Source organism: Somniosus microcephalus, chromosome 20 (genome assembly GCF_052327205.1).
Source record: "Somniosus microcephalus isolate GS21.2 chromosome 20, FLI_Smic_1.0, whole genome shotgun sequence".
Classification (NCBI taxonomy): domain Eukaryota; kingdom Metazoa; phylum Chordata; class Chondrichthyes; order Squaliformes; family Somniosidae; genus Somniosus; species Somniosus microcephalus.
The window spans coordinates 44,898,234-44,917,876 of NC_141006.1; the positions used below are offsets into that span (position 1 = coordinate 44,898,234).

A 19,643-nucleotide genomic window follows, 5' to 3' on the forward strand; every position below is an offset into this window, starting at 1 on the left:
TATATTCCAATGCAGCCAGTACATCACCAGCAATGGCTTTCCTTTTCATCTCTGCTTAGTCACCTCTGGAGTTCCCAATGATCCATCTTTGACTTTTTCCTCTTCCTCAGTTAAGCCTTCATACACTAATATCTCATGGCATGATTTTACAGCCCAAATGAGGTGAAAGAAAATAACTCAATAAATGCTATTCTGTTGCAAAGGTAAGAAACTAAAGCCACGAGCTTCATGCTAGCAGGAAGTGGAGTACTATGCTTATGAGAGAGCTTTGTTTGGTATTAAGAGCGACCAACAGGTTCAAAAAATAATTCCCACTGCCCCAATAATGCTGGCAGTAGTGACTTATCGCCAAAGGCATGGAAGTGGTTAACCGAGTAGTGGGGCAGAGAGTTTATTGCTCCTTTGCTGATTTTTTCCATTTTTCAAAAGCCAATGGAAATTCAGGTCATAGCCCTCATTTCCAGAGCACCAAGTAAGAAAAGAAAAGGTCTCCTCTTTGCTTGGGCAAGGCTGGAATCCTGTCCACAGCATAGCAGTGCTCCAGACAACAGCAATTCACAGGGCAGAGGAGCACAGCAAACAAATTTTCAGTGTTGAAGTCCAACCTCACTGAGATCTGTGTTAACTTGTCTTCTCTGTACACATGCCAGCAATTTAATTTCTATCCAAAACAGCAGTAGGACATCAACTGGCAGAAAATAGAATATTTGAATCTTGCGGCTGTAGAAATCATGCCAAAATTTAGCTAGGCAGATCGACTAATCAGCAGCAGTAACTACCTGCTGAGTAAAATAAGAAAGAAAAGAAAGACTTGCATTTTTATAGCGCCTTTCACGACTTCAGGGCATCCCAAAGTGCTTTACAGCCAATGAAGTACTTTTGAAGTGTAGTCACCGTTGTAATGTAGGAAACGTCCAGTCTTATGGCCTTCAAGAACATTAGTGGAGCTCCCCTATATGGCTCAGTGGCCTTGGTGTTATATTGAGCGCTGTAGACCAGTAAACTCATCGGTTTGATTCCTGCTCTACACCAAGTTTGCTGATCTCAACATGAGGTGGTGATAGGAGGCTACTAGGAGCTTTGGTGCCCCTGGACTAGTGAGGGAAAAATTAGCTGAGATTTTTGTCTACACTCATATATGGAACCATACCCCAGGAAGGAGCCAGCATCTTCAGGACAGGAGGGGAGAAAAGGAAGAATTACAGGAAGAAAAACCTTGAAAATAAAACTTTTTTTACATAAATGTTAGGGTTTCTACTTCATTAGATATGTTGCAAAGCTTGACCATTGTTATTTTAAAATGGATTGGCTTGTGTTGGAATCATTTATATTAGAAAGAAAGAACTTGCATTTATATGGTGCCTTTCATGTCCTCGGGAGGTCCCAAAGTGCTTTTAAAGTGTACTCACTCTGGATTGGCAAACTTGGCAGCCAATTTATGCACAGCAAGAACCCACAAACAGCAATGCAATGAATCCCCAGTTAATCCATTCTGGTGATGTTGGTTGAGGGATAAATGTTAGCCAGGACACTGGGAGAACTCCCTGCTTTACATTTAAAAAATGCCGTGGAATGTTTTCTGTCTAAACAGGCAGGCAATCCAAGAGATGGCACCTCCAGCAATGCAGCACTCGATTAGTATTACATTTAAGTGCTAGCCGAGGTCACATGCTCAAGTTGTATAAATAACATGAGGACTAAGAAGTAAATTTATAACTACACAAACATCAAAATAAATCTGTCCGTTAGTAAAATACACGCCTGTTAGACCGAATCATCAAGGGCTGAGCATGTTGTAGGGTTGTGCAGCTGAGCCACACGTGATCTTGAATACAGAGATGTTGTTCTTCCGGTTACATAAAGAGAGTAGGAATCGCCTGCAGTAAGTCATTTTCAGGCCTGGGGACTCATTCCGCTACAATGTGCAAATGAGCAAAATTCATTAATTAGTGCATAAAATCAGCACAGTGTGTGCACTGTATTCTGGTAACCACACCAGAGCAGGCTTTTCAGGTGTGTGCTGCTAAGAGTGAGCACCAGCTGGGGTTTTTTTTCCAATACAACACAGGGCGTGTTAAGCCACAGCCAGCTGGAGCTGATGCTGCTGAAGAGCTGCTGCTGCTGAAGAGCTGCTTGTATTTTTCTGAGATAAATTCAGTAAAATTATAATAAGGAAAGAAGGTGGCACGAGAATGCAGCAAAGCAATTTACATTGATGAGAACTGTGATGGGAACGCTTTATGCGAGACACTTTACGAAGCTCATTACAGCTGCGTGTAAATAGAAATTAGCACAATCCGGGAATGTTTGTTGTTTAGTTACTGAATGAGGCTCAGTATTTGGGGAAAAAAATAACCGTGTATTAGGATTACAGAACGGCCATCAAAACCATTTGTGTCCATTTTCTTTTTTTATTCCCCATTTTGCTTGAAGAGAGTGGTGCATGCTGGGTACCATTGCACAATTGCAGACAGCTCTCTAATACCTCACCCAACTGGCTATTCTTCATGTGCGAGCCGAGAGAGTGAGGGGTAGAAATTTGTCTTGGGGCAGCAGCACAAGTAAAAGGGTATTTATCGGCTGCCCGTTGTACACCCTGCCCGATATTCAGCTCCATTCATGGCAATAGAACTGAATAGCGGCGGGTTGTATAACAGGCAGCCAATGCGATACCACCCGTTTTGTGACAAATTTCTACCTCATGAGGAGCAGCAGACTATTTGTAAACTGGGGGGGGGGGGACGGAAATCACAGTCAAGTTCGATCCTGATAGCCACACTCATGCATTTTCTAGCAGAGGGTCACCATACAGCAAAAAAGAGCAGGAACTGCTTGTTTTGAGCCTTTCTTCCTAACTATAACTTCTCATCTGTGGTACCGTCTGTGTGAATTCTTGCTTACCCTTTAGTAACATAGGAACATAAGAACAGAAGGAGGCCATGCAGCCTCTTGAGCCTGTTCCGCCATTCAATTAGATCATGGCTGATCTGTATCTTAACCCCGCCTTAGTTCCGTAACCCTTGCCTAACAAACATTTCCGAGGTTCTTAACACCTTTCCTATAATGGGGTACCCAGAACTGCTTGCAACACTTCACCTGTGAACTAACTAATGTATTGTCCAAATTCACATAGTTACTTTTGTATTCAATATCCTACATATAAAACCCAGATTGGCCTTTACTATTTGCACGCCCAGCTTTAAAGATTTAAGTATTTGCACCCCCGTCATCTTTCTGTTAAAACTCTTTCCATTTAGGGTATATTTCTTTTTACTGTTTCTTTTTCTAAAATAGCCCAGGTCACTCTCCACAGGCCATTAATATTGGAACAGTTTTTAAGGCAGAATTTATAACCAGACTAACATGCAATGAGGGAATATATCAGACAGTACAATGTAATTGTTTAGGTTTGCACACTTGAATATGTTCGTATATACTCTATACGCAAGAAATTAATTTGGAATATTTGAAATTTCAAAGGCAATTTCTCAGTGAAAAGCATGCACAGGCATGTGAAATAATTTGCCAAAGGTGATGATTAACTGTGGACTTCTGTTTTGTAAGGCTTCAATTTTATTGCTACTTCTGCTTTGATGCAATGCGGCTCTCAGCTCTCGCTTCACAGTGACACAGAAGTTGCAGTGTAAGTCTTCTTTCACATTATAGTGGGAGAAGTGTATTCATACTGGCTTTCCAGTACACAGGTGGCAGTATAACCAAGGCCTATCAGAGTCTGAATGTGGAATGTTGGATAATTCAAGACTAGTTTTAACTGGCATTTTGTAACATAACCAAAGTGCCAAAATCCTAAGGGCTTTTCTGCCAAAGTGGTGAGCAATAGATGGAATCTTTAAAAACGGAAATGTCACGGTTGATAGGTAGTGGGTATTACATGAAGTAAGAGGTATTGCAGAGGGAGTAAAGACTATAATCGAACATTGGGGCTCAGCTGGCATGCATAACCTGATCAGTCACATCTCTCCCCTGTATCACTTATCTTGTGTGCTACATTTTGGAGTGTTAACCCTTTGTGAAACCAAATGTCATTTAAACCTTTTAAAATAATGCAATAACACATCATTAATAGGGGAATAACAGATTGCAATAGTTTCTTCGCAATTTCCAAGGAGTCAGGGGTGCCTTGTTCTTACTAGCTGTGTTTCATATTAATCATGAAATATTTGTCTATAACTTTGTCTAATCAATGGAATACAATTCTATATAAAATACAGCTTAACAAAACAGAGAGGTAGGTACTTATTATATTTTATGAACTTTTCAAATATATAGAATAGAAACAGGAGTACATAGTAGACACTATAATCTACCTGGTTTGTTACAGGATATGTTTTATGTGATGTGTATTTTTAACAGAGTAACAGTTTATAGATATTTTTTAACACTCCTGGCCAATATTTATCCCTCAACCAACATCACTAAAAAAGAGATTATCAGGTCATTATGTCATTGCTGTTTGTGGAATCGTGCTGTGCATAAATTGGCTGCTGCGTTTCCTACATTAAAGCACTGACTACACTTCAAAAAGTACTTAATTGGTTGTGAAGCACTTTGGAACATCCTGAGGTCGTGAAAGGTGCTGTAGAAAAGATTGCAGGAATTCAGGTGAAACTTCTTTACCAAGAGAGTGGTTAGAACATGGAATTTGCTACAGTAAGGAGCAATGGAGACAAATAGCATAGATGCTTTTAAGAGGAAGCTAGATAAGCACATGAGGAAGAAATGAATAGCAGGATATGCTGATAGGGTGAGATGAATTAGGGTGGGAAGAGGCTGGTGTGGAGCATAAACACTGGCATAGACTTGTTGGGCCGAATGGCCTGTTTCTGTGCTGTAATATTCTATGTAATATATATGTAAATATATGTGTGGTACAAGGCATGTTTTCATATATGCTAGAAATTACTGGAAGAAATGGGCAGCTTATCTATACATCATGAATTGAATATATACCCTACTTCATAACTACCTAATGCAATTCTTTTCAATCGAGATTTCAGGTGGATATTCATAGACATTGATATTCATAATGTATTTCACATTTCTTTGCGTGAGAGTATATTATGTTCTAATTTTTTCCCCCCTGTTTTGCCCCATTCTGGTCTTCGTGGGCCATTAGACACCTTGTATGACTACAGGGCATGTGCACCATTTAGGCCTACAGCAGTTCTCAAGCCAATTACCATGTGCTATTTGAGAAAGTCTGTTGATAACACTCCCCAATTATTCTCTCCATCGCTATGCCTGACCCCCATTTCGCCTCCTTACAGTAATGCAGCTGAGATGTAGTGACACAAGGAATGTAGGCATAACAAATTCGATAAAGCCCGAAAACGGGCAGTGCCATCGCGGGGCGAGGTTAATTCACTCCTGTAAAAAAAGCGCGGGCAGCACCGTTGTTTTGGTGCTGCCTGCTGATTTAAATGAGCGCCGCGCAGAACCTACCGTGCAACGCACTGTTTCAGGCGGTGGGCTCAGCAGGAGGCCGAAGGTCGATCTAAAGTATCTGTGCTGCGTGATCAGGAAAACGAGATTTATTAAACTGAAGTGGAATGCTCCTGGTTATGCTTCTTGTGTTTTACAAGTTGACAGAGAGGTTATGCAAGATACATCAAAGCCTAAAAATACACTGTCAGATTTGAAACAATGCAACCTGCAGTTTAGCGGAAATCTATGTTTAATTCAACTGCTGACTCTGAAATATTTAGCCGGCTAATTTGTCAAGTACAATTATTAATCAAAAAAAGTCATCATTAACTGATTAAATGACTGCAATTTGGGTGGAATCATTCTAGCAGCTTGATGTTCCAAATATGAAAAATCATGCTACACGTGTCATCAAATTCCTGATTACGCCATCTAAAAGAAAGACTTGCATTTCTATAGCGCCTTTCATGACCACCGGACATCTCAAAGCGCTGTACAGCCAATGAAGTACTATTTGAAGTGTAGTCACTGTTGTAATGTAGCCAAATTGCGCACAGCAAGGTCCCACAAACAGCAATGTGATAATGACCAGATAATCTGTTTTCGTTATGTTGATTGAGGGATAAATATTGGCCAGGACACCGGGGATAACTCCCCATCTCTTCTTTGAAATAGTGCTGTGGGATCTTTTAAGCCCACCTGAGACAGCAGACGGGGCCTCGGTTTAACGTCTCATCCGAAAGACGGCACCTCTGACAGTGCAGCACTCCCTCAGCACTGCACTGCAGTGTCAGCCTAGCTTTATGCGCTCAAGTCCCTGGAGTGGGACTTTGAACCCACGACCTTCTGACTCAGAGGCGAGAGTGCTACCCACTGAGCCACAGCTGACACTTCTAGTGCAAACAATGTCAAAATGATTTGAAACAGTGATCAGTTAAGAATGCAAACCTGTCACAGAGCCTGGGTTCAATGGGGCTGCATATACTCTGCATAGTTATTGAAGACTGAGAGATCTAAAGATCTCCTCTGCTTTCTCCCGGATCTACACGCTGGCAAAGGCTGCACACACGGGCGCGCTTTGGCCAGGGCATTAAAAGGAACGGCAACGTCCAAAATTGCTCAGCGTGTGTCAGTTCAGCGTTGCACGCCGATTGACGTTACAATCTCGATCATTAAAATATTTGAGGCGAGCACAGGCAATGGCAGCGCTGTCGACATGCCCAATACGGCGGCCACTGCGTTCCGCGTTGGAAATGGGCAGAAGCAAGGCAGCCGCCATTTTTTCTTCAAAACCGGCCTTAATGGCCGGCGTTCAAGGTCCCAATTTCTAGGCCAAAATCTCATCACACCTTGGTGCAGCACATGCTGTACTGCCAACACAATGAATTTGCATGTACATTGTGTACTTCTGCTTGATAATTGATGCTATGACATTTGTATTTAGACATACAGTGAAATCCTGATAATGGATTAGGGCAAGCAAAACAATACTTCTAACCATATTTGCATGCAGTAAGACTGGCTATACAAGTGCTGACTATAATCTTGTTTGTACAGTGGGTGGGGAGCGAGCTTGCATCTATTGCATAAACTGAATTTTTGTGCTCCAAATTATAATATATTTGCACGCAACTGTAATTTGCCACTTAAACAGTACAAGTAAAAAAAAAACAAGGTTTACGCATAGTGAGCGGGAGCAAGGAAACAAATAAGTAAAAACTAAATTAACCTTGAAAAATATGCCCCAAGCGTAAATAATTTCAATTCTTAGCAACTGTAGAACAGTATTGTAAAATGTGTTTCTTAAAACAATGTTAATAGGCCTCAACCCACAATACCTACCCTAAGAAAATAATGGCAGCCCAGTTACCACATGGACTGCAGGGAAGTAGTTTGGCTCAGTACCGGGCTGTTTATATGCTAAGTGGCCATATCATTTGAATGAAGAGCAATATTTCATCTGTGACAATTTTTGCAGTGGGAAAGATTGTCCAAAATGTTGACTATCCTGATCAAACATGAACATTTTTGCATGTTTGCTCACTATCAGGCAACTACTGCTGGAAGTGGAGCTGCACGGACGATGCTGAGAACAGCCCTGGCTGCTATGCCCCCCAAGTGATATCGCCCGCCGACACACAGTCGAGGCTTACAAATGAATTTTGGCTAGGTACTGAGGGCAACTGATGTTTGTGGAACTGTACCTTCGTAAGGAGCAGATAACTTTGGCGGGGTGGGGGGGCGGGGGCAAGGAAATGGCAGAGAAAATTGTCAAGAAAATATGATTACATAGAAATATAGAAGATAGGAGCAGGAGTAGGCCATTCGACCCCTTGAGCCTGCTCCGCCATTTAATGAGATCATGGCTGATCATCCAAATTCAGTACCCTGTCCCTGCTTTCTCCCCATATCCCTTGATCCCTTTAGCCTTAAGAAATATATCTAACTCCTTCTTGAATATATTTAATGAATTGGCCTCAACTGCCTTTTGTGGTAGAGAATTCCACAGGTTCACCACTCTCTGGGTGAAGAAATTCCTCCTCATCTCTGTCCTAACAGGCTTACCCCTTATCTTTAGACTGTGACCCCTGGTTCTGGGCTCCCCCGCCATTGGGAACATCCTTCCTGCATCTAGTCTGTCTAGTCCTGTTAGAATTTCCTAAGTTTCAATGAGATCCCTCTCATTCTTCTAAACGCCAGCGAATATAAGCCCAATCAACCCAATCTCTCCTCATACGTCATTCCTGCCATCCCAGGTATCAGTCTGGTGAATCTTCATTGCACTCCCTCCATGGCAAGAACATCCTTCCTCAGATAAGGCGACCAAAACTGCACACAATACTCAAGGTGTGGTCTCACCAAGGCCCTGTACAACTGCAGCAAGGCGTCCTTGCTCCTGTACTCGAATCCTCTCGCTATGAAGGCCAACATACCATTTGCCTTCTTAACCGCCTGCTGCACCTGCATGCTTACCTTCAGCGACTGGTGCACAAGGACACCCAGGTCTCATTGCACTTCCCCTTCTCCCAATCTATTGCCGTTGAGATAATAATCTGCCTTCCTGTTTTTGCCACCAAAGTGGATAACCTCGCATTTATCTACATTATATTATACTGCATCTGCTGTGCATCTGCCCAATCACCCAACCTGTCCAAATCATACTGGAGTTTCTCTGCATCCTCCTCACAGCACACACGCTCACCCAGCTTTGTGTCATCCGCAAACTTGGAGATATTACATCTAGTTCCCTCGTCTAGATCATTAATATATATTGTGAATAGCAGGGGTCCTAGCACCGATCCCTGCGGTACCCCACTAGTCACTGCCTGCCTCTCAGAAAAAGACCCGTTTATTCCAACTCTTTGCTTCCTGTCTGCCAACCGGTTCTCTATCCAAGTCAATACCTTACCCCCAATCCCATGTGCTTTAACTTTACACGCTAATCTCTTATGTGGGACCTTATCGAAAGCCTTCTGAAAGTCCAAATACACCACATCCACTGGTTCTCCCTTATCTATTCTACCAGTTACATCCTCAAAAAATTCCAGTAGATTAGTCAAGCACGACTTATATTTTGTAAATCCATGTTGACTTTGTCCGATCCTGTCACTGTTTTCCAAGTGCTCTGCTGTTACATCTTTTATAATGGACTCTAGCATTTTCCCCACTACCGATGTCAGGCTTACCGGTCTATAATTCCCCATTTTCTCTCTACCATCTTTTTTGAATAGTGGGGTTACATTAGCTACCCTCCAATCCATGGGAACTGTGCCAGACTCTATAGAATTTTGGAAGATGACCAGCAATGCATCTACTATTTCTAGGGCCACTTCCTTAAGGACCCTAGGCTGTAGATTATCAGGCCCTGGTGATTTATCGGCCTTCAATCCCGTCAATTTCCCTAACACCATTTACCTAAAAACACTGATTTCATTCAGTTCCTCCCTCACAATAGACCCTATGTTCCCCGACATCTCTGAGAGGTTATTTGTGTCCTCCTTTGTGAAGACAGAACCAAAATATGTATTTAGTTGGTCTGCCATATCTTTGTTCCCCATTATAAATTCCCCTGATTCTGACTGCAAGGGATATATGCTTGACTTCACCAACCTTTTTCTTTTCACATATCTACAGAAGCTTTTACAGTCAGTTGTTATGTTCCCTGCAAGCTTACTCTCATATTCTATTTTTCCCCTCTTAATTAATCCTTTTGTCCTCCTTTGCTGAATCCTAAACTGCTCCCAGTCCTCAGGTTTGCTGCTTTTTCTGGCCAATTTATTTCTCCTCTCCTTGGATCTCATGCTATCCCCAATTTCCCTTGTTAGCCACGGTTGTGCCACCTTTTTTGTTTTATTTTAATTCCATGCAGGGATGAACAAATTCTGTAGTTCATCCATGCCATCTTTAAATGTTTGCCATTGCCTATCCACTGCCAACCCTTTAAGTAACATTCCCCAATCCATCCTAGCCAGCTCACGCCTCATACCATCATAGTTTCCTTTATTTAAATTCAGGACCCTAGTCTCTGAGTCAACTATTTCACTCTCCATCTTAATGAAGAATTCTATCATATTATGATCGCTCCTCCCCAAGGGGCCTCGCACAACAAGATTGCTAATCAATCCTTTCTCATTACTTAATACCCAGTCTAAGATGGCCTGATCTGTAGTTGGTTCCTTGAAACCAACCTGTATACACTCTAGGAATTCCTCCTCCACAGTATTGTTACTAATTTGGTTAGCCCAATCTATATGTAGATTAAAGTCACCCATGATAACTGCTGTGCCCTTATTGCACGCATCTCTAATTTCCTGTTTAATGCCATCTCCAACCTCAACATTACTGTTTGGGAGTCTGTATACAACTCCCACTAATGTTTTCTGCTCCTTGATATTTCTCAGCTCTACCCATACAGATTCAACATCATCAGAGCTAATATCCTTCCTTACTATTGTGTTAATCTCCTCTTTAACCAAAAATGCTATCCTACCTCCTTTTCCTTTTTGCCTGTCCTTCCTGAATATTGAATACCCCTGGATGTTGAATTCCCAGCCTTGGTCACCCTGGAGCCATGTCTCCGTAATCCCAATAATATCATATCCGTTTACATCTATTTGCGCAGCTAATTCATCCACCTTATTACGAATGCTCCTCGCATTAAGACACAAAGCCTTCAGGCTTGTTTTTTTAACACTCTTAGTCCTTTTAGAATTATTATTTACTTTGGCCCTGTTTGATTTACACCCTTGATTTCTCTGCCTTCCACTTTTGCTTTTCTCCTTCCTGTCTTTTGCTTCTATCCTTGCTTCCCTTTCCTCTGTCTCCCTGCACAGGTTCCCAACCTCCTGCAATTTTAGTTTAAACCCTCCCCAACAGCACTAGCAAACACTCCCCCTAGGACATCAGTCCTGGTCCTGCCCAGGTGCAAACCGTCCAGTTTGTACTGGTCCCATCTCCCCCAGAACCGGTTCCAATGTCCCAGGAATTTGAATCCCTCCCCCTTGCACCATTCCTCTGGCCACGTATTCATCTGAAATATCCTTCTATTTCTACTCTGACTAGCACGTGGCACTGGTAGCAATCCTGAGATTACTACCTTTGAGGTCCTATTTTTTAATTTACCTCCTAACTCCCTATATTCAGCTTTTAGGACCTCATCCCATTTTTTACCTATATCATTGATACCTATATACACCACGACAGCTGGCTGTTCACCCTCCCCCTCCAGAATGCCCTGCAGCTGCTCCGAGACATCCTTGACCCTTGCACCAGGGAGGCAACATACCATCCTGGAGCCTCGTTTGCGGCTGCAAAAATGCCTATCTATTTCCCTTACAATAGAATCCCCTATCACTATAGCTCTCCCGCTCTTTTTCCTCCCGTCCTGTGCAGCAGAACCACCCATGGTGCCAGGAAGTTGTCTGCTGCTGCCTTCCCCCGGTAAGCCATCTCCCCCAACAATATCCAAAATGGTATGTCTGTTAGAGAGGGGGATGGCCACAGGGGACCCCTGCACTACCTGCCTGCGCCTACTACTCTGCCTGGTGGTCACCCATTTTCTTCCTGCCTGTGCAGCCTTTACCTGCGGTGTGACCAACTCCCTAAACGTGTTATCCACGATGTCTTCAGCATCGCGAATGCTCCAGTATGTATCCATTCGCAGCTCCAGCGCAGCAATGTGGTCTGCCAGTAGCTGCAGCTGGATACACTTCCCGCACACATGGTCGTCAGGAACACAGGAAGTTAAAACAAAAATCAGAAATAGTTGCTGTTGTATGAATAGGATTGATATCACAAGCAGTTTGGGTCGTGACAACGGTTTCCTTGAATTGGATCAGCACTCAGCAAGAGTTTGTTTTTATTACATTTAAACCATGTTATGGATTTGATTGAGAATGGATTTTGATACAATGCACTTGCATGTACTGTAGGCCTCACTCACACTGAGCAGACGCCAGGCCAGGCCAGACTGCCAGCAAGAGTTTTAGCATGAGCTGTTTCTCACTGGTTGGTCATTTCAATTCACTACCAGTAGGAATCAAGCATTTGCACCTAAAATCATGCTTCCTTTGGCAGTGAAGGTAGGAATGGATATCTGGCCCAGGATAGGCAACATTAGGCTAGGTATGTTCTTTTTCCTCCCCAAGATTTAAAAAAACAATGTCAATGATTTTAGGGAAGGCAGATGGTTGGTGCCCTGCTCCCTTGAGGTCAACATCCATTTCCAGGAAGTTTTAATTAAAAAAAAATATTTTGTACCTCGGAACAGTGTCCAGGACTGGTGCAAATTGACTTTATTACATATGCACACTTTCCTACAGGGTCACTGGAGTACAAACTCTGGCAGCTCTTCCTCTCACTCGGCCAGAGGCAATGAGGACAATTATAGTGTCCTGGCTGCTTTAAAGCATTTTAGTTAAAGATTTTGATCAGCTGTGTGTTTGTTTACACAAAATAATGGATGGTCATGGGGTTAGTGACTGAGATGCAATTGGGATACCGCAATAGTTTGGGACTTGTTATACGAGTTTGTGGTTTTATCACTGATACACAAGCCTGGACTGAATGGATCCCTTCAGTCACATCTCTGGCCATCCATTGTCCCATATGTGTTTTCAGTATATGATCATAATCTACATGCATATGACGCACATTTTACTGCTTAATAGATATTTGGCACACTTCATACTGTGGAATGCCTCACCTGTTCTATGTTACCTATTGTTTCTGCATAGAATGCATTCAAAATTCCATGCACTATATTCCATAGTGAGTTTATTTTTTTTTGCTTTATTTCAGTTCCAATGCCGATTAAAGCCAATGGCAGTTCACTTTCTTTGAGCATGCAAAAGGATGGCTTGGTCGGAGGAGTGACGAACCCAAATGAAGTCTTCTGCTCCGTCCCAGGCCGCCTGTCACTGCTCAGCTCCACATCCAAGTACAAAGTGACTGTGGGAGAGGTGCAGAGGCGCCTATCGCCGCCAGAGTGTCTGAACGCATCACTACTCGGAGGAGTGCTCAGGAGGTGAGTGAGGGAGAGAATGAGTTATAGATGAGAGAGGAACTGCTGAGAGAGAATGAGAGTTGGTATCAGACAGAAGGTTAGAAATTGTGATTGAACAGTGAGATAAATGTAAACATGAGAGGCATCGAGGGTGAAAGGGAAAGAGAAATGGAAAAGAAGAGATGAATAAAGAGAGAAAAAAATGAGAAAGAAAAGAGACTAACAAGAAATGAAAAAAAAGCAAACTGGGAAGTAGATTAAAAGGAAGAAGGTGCAAGATACATAGAAATTGAGTTTGTTTCAAGTAAGAATGAGCATGTATAATATTTGACATATTTTGATAAAATACAGCTAAGCTCATGAATATCTCGATTAAACAGATGAGGAGCTCACAGAATTGCTACTTCTCCAGCTGCACACAGGATTGAAACAAGTGTCTGTCTTCCTTAGGGCAAAGTCGAAAAATGGCGGCAGATCTTTGCGAGAAAAGTTGGAAAAGATCGGATTGAATTTGCCTGCAGGAAGGCGCAAAGCAGCCAACGTCACCTTACTCACCTCACTCGTGGAAGGTAAGGGACTTTTCAACAATCACTCAAAGGCATCAGTATCATAAACTCATGCTTCAATCATTTGCTTCTGCATGCCCATGTATGCACATAAAGCACAGTATTCATGTGAATTCATGTATTGCACATACGAAGTCAAGTAATTAGCTTAGAGACTCAAGAGTTTGATTCTGCAAAATCCTACTGCAATTTCCCAGGTATGCAACAAACAAGCATTCAGCATATCACAAACTGTTTTATATTAGTGCTGGATGATGACCCACGAGTACATAAAGATTCACAGCACGTCCACTAAACTCATTGCACAGGTAAATGGTAAGGAGCATAACTCGATACTGTTGCCTGCCAACTTTGTGACTGCTTCCTTAAATATAATCTACTCCCGATAATTCAAAAATTAATTTTTGCAGTAAAAAAAAAATCAAATGATCCAATCATTCAAACCAAGAAATGTAAAAACACAGCAAACTTGGAATTTAGCGCTAAAAACAGAATTATCAGACAATTCAAAGTAAGCAACTCTGAATTAAGAGGAGTTGACATAAATATATAGATAGAGAACAGAATCTTCTACATATTCAGGATGCTTTTACCAAAGTGCTAATGAAAGCAAAAAACTTTTATAAGCTGGGAGAAAATTCATTGAAGACCGAGTTAACAGCAACAACTTGTATTTATATAGCACCTTTAACGTAGAAAAACATCACAAGGTGATTCACAGAGGCATAAAGAATTACAGACACTGCGCCAAAGAAAGAAAGATTAGGAGGGGGTGACCAAATTGGTTGAAGAGGTGGGTTTCAAGGAGGCTCTTGGCAGAGAAGAGAGGGAGTGGATAGGTGATAGGGTTTAAGGAGGGAATTCTAGAGCTTGGGGCTTTGGTGGCCTCGATTTTAAAATTCTCATCCTTGTTTTCAAATCCGTCCATGGCCTCAACCCCTCCCTATCTGTGTAATCTTCTCCAGCCCCACAGCCCTCTGAGATATCTGCTCTTCTCCAATTCTGGCCTCTTGCGCATCCCCGCTTTTAATCACTCCACCATTGGTGGCTGTGCCTTAAGCTGTCATGGCCCTAAGCTCTGGAATTCTCTCTCTAAACCTCTCTGCCTCTCTACCTCTCCTTTAAGACCTTCAAACCTACCTCTTTGACCAAGCTTTTGGTCATCTGCCTTAATATCTCCTTATGTGGCTCGGAGTCAAATTTTGTTTGATAACGCTCCTGTGAAGCATCTTGGGACATTTTACTACATTGAAGACGCTATATAAATACAAGTTGTTGTTGTTGTTGAAGGCACAGCTGCCAATGGTGGGGCAAAAGGAGGGGGGTGGGGATCAGAGGAACAGTAAGTTCAGGGGGAGGTTTTAGGACTGAAGGAAGTTACAGAGATAGGGAGGGGCAAGGTCATGGAGGGATTTAAATATAAGTAAAATTATAGCAAGGCAGAGAAAATCTTATGGTGACTCTAATAAAGGATTTATATATGTATGGTTATAATATTATTACATTAAGATGTTTCAAAATCTTTTTTCATTGGTAATGAACAAAGTGGACAGGAATTTTCCAGCTGCCATTTTTATCTCTGGTAAACTCCATCAATAAGTTCAGGGCCAAACAAAATCGGAATTTGGGGTTTGGAGTCTAAAATACATTGATGAATTTCTCCCGTTAGATGTGCAGCATCGTTATAATCCTTACAGTTCGAAACAGATTAATCATGCTGCCTCTCTTCCATCTCAGCAAACAAATACTGCTCTAACCCTTTCAAAACAGCAAAGGATTGAACAAATATTCTTTTGTCTGGACATTTACAGAGTGAACTTCACCGTTAGTGCGTCCTTTTAAAAATCAAACCGTTACAAAGATTAACCGGAACATCCTTTTGCTCTGACTGGTTCAGTGTTGTTGATTTGTTTTACATAAACAGTGAATGTTGTTAATGACACTTTAAGGAGAGTTGGTCTGGGGTTGGCGCTGCGGAGCCCAGCAGTGTGAGTGAGCTGGATTGACGTCAGTATAGACAATCAAGATCCTGCAGCTGTAGCTGTTTGCTAATTTAGAGCCATCATACTGTTGGATTTAGTGATTTCTCCAAGTCTGCTCTTCTGACAGTGTGGTCATCACTGACCGTGTAAGTCAACAGAGCGACAAAAAGAGGTTAAATGTAATACGCTCCAACACCCTTAACTAGAATTAGCCCTCAGCAACAACCTGCAGCAAACCTTTAATACAAAAAAATGGTCCCAGCTGAACAGGTGAAAGGACTAAAGGAATGGATGCTGAGCCATGGTGCGAGAGTCAGGAGAGATGACCAAAAGCTTGGTTGAAAAGATGGGTTTTCAGGAGGCTTTTAAAGGCTGCGAGAGAAGTGGCAAGATGGAGGAGTTTAGACAGGGAGTTCCACAGACTAGAGCTGAGGATGATGAATAAAGGGAAGGGGGAGCAGATGTGCGAAAGGCTAGAATTGAAGGACCGAAGGATATAGTGGGAGATGTAAGACTGAGGAAGTTGCAGAGATACGGTGGGATATGGGCATGGAGGGATTTGAGGACAATGATAAGGATTTTAAATTGAAGCACTGGGGGAATAGGGAGCCAATGTGGGTCAGCGAGGAGGCCGAGCGGGACTTAGCCCTCACGAACAGTTCCTCTGTGTGTGGTAAACCACTGTTTGTATTCCTGTTTGTCCTGTTTGTATTCCACTGTGTACATGCCTGGACATGCCTCGGCTGACTCCTCCCACAGGTCCTAGTATAAAGGTGACTGCTCCCCAGCCCTTAGTATCATGGACCGGTCGACCACGCGAGGCAGACCTCCATTCTGTTGTTAATAAAAGCCTTTAGTTACTCTTCTAACTCTCAGTCTTTTATGAGTAATTGATAGCGCATCAATTTTATTAACAACATTTTTATAATGGAGAAGATCCTCACACCAGCATGCCTGGACTTAGATCATCAGGAGGCGGACTCATCCACCAAGTTTACTCACTGGCTTAAGTGTTTCGAAAAATTCCTGACCGCCTCCGAAGCAATCAAATCGGACGAGGACAAACTGGATGTCCTGACCTCCAAAGTGAACCACCGAGTGTACTCGGTCATCCAAGACGCGACCTCGTACGCGGACGCTATCAAGCTCCTCAAGGACCAGTACACGCGCCCAGTGAACGAAGTGTACGCCAGGCACCTCCTGGGGAGTCGTAAACAACAACCTGGGGAATCGACCGTGGAATACCTTCAGGCACTGTCTGTGCTTGGCCGGGCCTGTGGTTGTAAGGATGTAAAGGCCGCCGTGTACACAGAGGAACTTATCCGGGACGCTTTTGTAGCGGGCCACAGATCCAATTACACCCGACAGCGACTGTTGGAGCAGAGTAACCTCGACCTCAACAAGGCCTCTGAACTCGCACTATCGTTGGATGCAGCCTACCAGGGCATGGATGCCTACTCCTCTGCACCGTGGACGCCGCGGGGAATGACAGCCTGGGACACGGTAGGACCGCCTCATAGCGCCGTGCCACCCCAGCCACACCCCAACAACGGCCCAACTACCGCAGCAGTGTCCCAAGGCCAGACAGCAGTGCCCCAAGGCCAGAAATGCTACATCTGTGGCCAGGCAAAACACCCCAGAGCGCGCTGCCCGGCGAAAAACGCGATCTGCTCGGGCTGCGGGAAGAAGGGACACTACGCTAGCGTCTGCAGGGCCAAAGCCACCCCGAACCCCAGCAGCGCCGCGTGTGGGCCATGCGGGCCGCCATCTTGGACCTCCCCGGCCATGTGCGAATCACCGGTACAGCAGCCATTTTGGACGCCTCCAGCCACATGGGGATCATGGACGCCGCCATCTTGGATGACAGCCGGGACGCAGCAGGCCCCCGACACCGCCTCATCTGATACCCACAGCGACACACCGACCCCTATGCTGGCATCCGTTACACTGGACCAAGCGAGACCGCACCAACTGGCCAGTTCCACAATGGACATTAAGGTAAATGGTCACGATACAATCTGCCTTTTTGACTCTGGGAGCACGGAGAGCTTCATCCACCCCGACACGGTGCGGCGTTGCTCTCTCCCAGTCCTGCCTGCGCAACAGCGGATTTCTATGGCCTCCGAGTCCCAGTCGGCGGACATCGGCGGCTACTGCGTGGTGACACTCGTAGTAGACGGGACCGTGTACGATCATTTTAAACTTCTGGTCCTGCCTGACCTCTGCGCTGCCGTCCTGCTGGGGTTAGATTTTCAGTGCCACCTTAAAAGTGTTACGATGGCGTACGGTGGACCCCTACCCCCACTCACAGTCCGCAGCCAGCAGCTTCCAAACTGCCCGCCGCGCACCAGGTGCAACCTCTCCACACTCAGAGTCACCCCCCCCCAACTGTTTGCTAACCTCACCCCCGACTGTAAGCCCATCGCCACAAAGAGCAGGCGATACAGTGCCGGGGACAGGGTTTTCATTAAAACCGAAGTGGAGCGGCTCCTGAAAGAAGGGATTATTGAGGGCAGCACCAGCCCCTGGCGAGCCCAGGTTGTGGTCGTTAAGACCGGCGAGAAGCAGCACCTGGTCATCGACTACAGCCAGACAATAAATCGCTACACCCTGCTGGACGCCTACCCACTCCCCCGTATAGCTGATATGGTCAACCAGATCGCGCAGTACCGCGTCTTCTCGACCATTGACCTGAAATCAGCGTACCACCAGCTCCCCATCCGCCCTGAGGACCGCCAGTACACTGCCTTTGAGGCAAACGGCCGCCTCTATCACTTCCTTAGGGTTCCCTTTGGCGTCACCAACGGGGTCTCCGTCTTCCAAAGGGAGATGGACCGGATGGTAGATCAAAATGCGTTGCAGGCCACTTTCCCATATCTGGACAATGTGACCATCTGCGGCCGTGACTTGCAGGACCATGACGCAAACCTCGAAAAATTCCTCCGCACCGCCCAACTCCTAAACCTGACATATAACAAGGAGAAGTGCATATTCCGCTCAAACCGCCTCGCCATCCTTGGCTGTGTTGTGGAACACGGAGTCATCGGCCCCGACCCCGACCGGATGCGTCCCCTTATGGAACTTCCACTGCCCCACTGCCTCAAGGCCCTGAAGAGGTGCCTAGGGTTTTTCTCCTATTACGCCCAGTGGGTCCCCTACTATGCGGACAAGGCCCGTCCGCTGATCAAGTCCACCTCTTTTCCCTTGACGGCAGAGGCCCGCTTAGCCTTCCACCGTATCAAGGAGGACATTGCCAAAGCCACCATGCACGCAGTGGACGAATCCATCCCCTTCCAGGTGGAAAGCGACGCGTCTGACTTTGCCCTGGCCGCTACCCTCAATCAGGCGGGGAGACCCGTGGCCTTCTTTTCACGAACCCTCCAAGGCCCGGAGACCAGACACTCCGCTGTTGAGAAGGAGGCCCAGGCGATTGTGGAGGCTGTGCGTCATTGGAGGCACTACCTGGCCGGAAAACGATTTACCCTGCTCACTGACCAGCGTTCAGTTGCTTTTATGTTTAACAACAAGCAGAGGGGCAAAATCAAAAATGACAAGATCTTGAGGTGGAGAATCGAACTTTCCACCTACAACTATGAGATCTTGTACCGGCCCGGGAAGCTAAATGAACCCCCGGATGCGCTATCGCGTGGCACCTGCGCCAGCGCGCAGATCGATAGACTGCGGGCCCTCCACAATGACCTCTGCCACCCGGGGGTCACCAGGTTCTTCCACTTCATCAAGGCCCGCAACCTGCCTTACTCTATTGAGGAGGTCAGGACCATGACCAGGAACTGCCAAGTCTGCGCTGAGTGCAAACCGCACTTTTATAGACCAGACAGGGCCCACCTGATAAAAGCCACTCGCCCCTTCGAGCGCCTGAGCGTCGATTTTAAAGGGCCTCTCCCCTCCTCCGACCGCAATGTGTACTTCCTCAATATTATTGATGAGTACTCCCGTTTCCCGTTCGCCTTCCCCTGCCCGGACATGACCAGTGCCACGGTCATTAAATGTCTGAACAACCTCTTCACCCTGTTCGGCTTCCCCAGCTATATCCATAGCGACCGGGGCTCATCGTTTATGAGCGACGAACTCCGTCAGTACCTGCTAACTAGGGGTATTGCCACAAGCAGGACCACCAGTTACAAC

The 19,643-nt window shown here is 44.8% G+C and overlaps 1 protein-coding gene across 2 annotated transcripts in view; it reads left to right on the plus strand.

Annotated features, from left to right (window-relative positions):
* Nucleotides 1-19,643, plus strand: part of tfap2e (transcription factor AP-2 epsilon) — an 89,516-nt gene that overhangs the window by 28,882 nt on the left and 40,991 nt on the right. The window contains exons 4-6 of one of the 2 annotated variants that reach the window (XM_085962571.1): nucleotides 7,496-7,615; nucleotides 12,745-12,970; nucleotides 13,400-13,518. In XM_085962571.1, the coding sequence (XP_085818697.1) occupies nucleotides 7,496-7,615; nucleotides 12,745-12,970; nucleotides 13,400-13,518 (465 nt within the window). The remainder of the gene's footprint in view (nucleotides 1-7,495; nucleotides 7,616-12,744; nucleotides 12,971-13,399; nucleotides 13,519-19,643) is intronic. The other variant, XM_085962572.1, reaches the window with a different exon arrangement.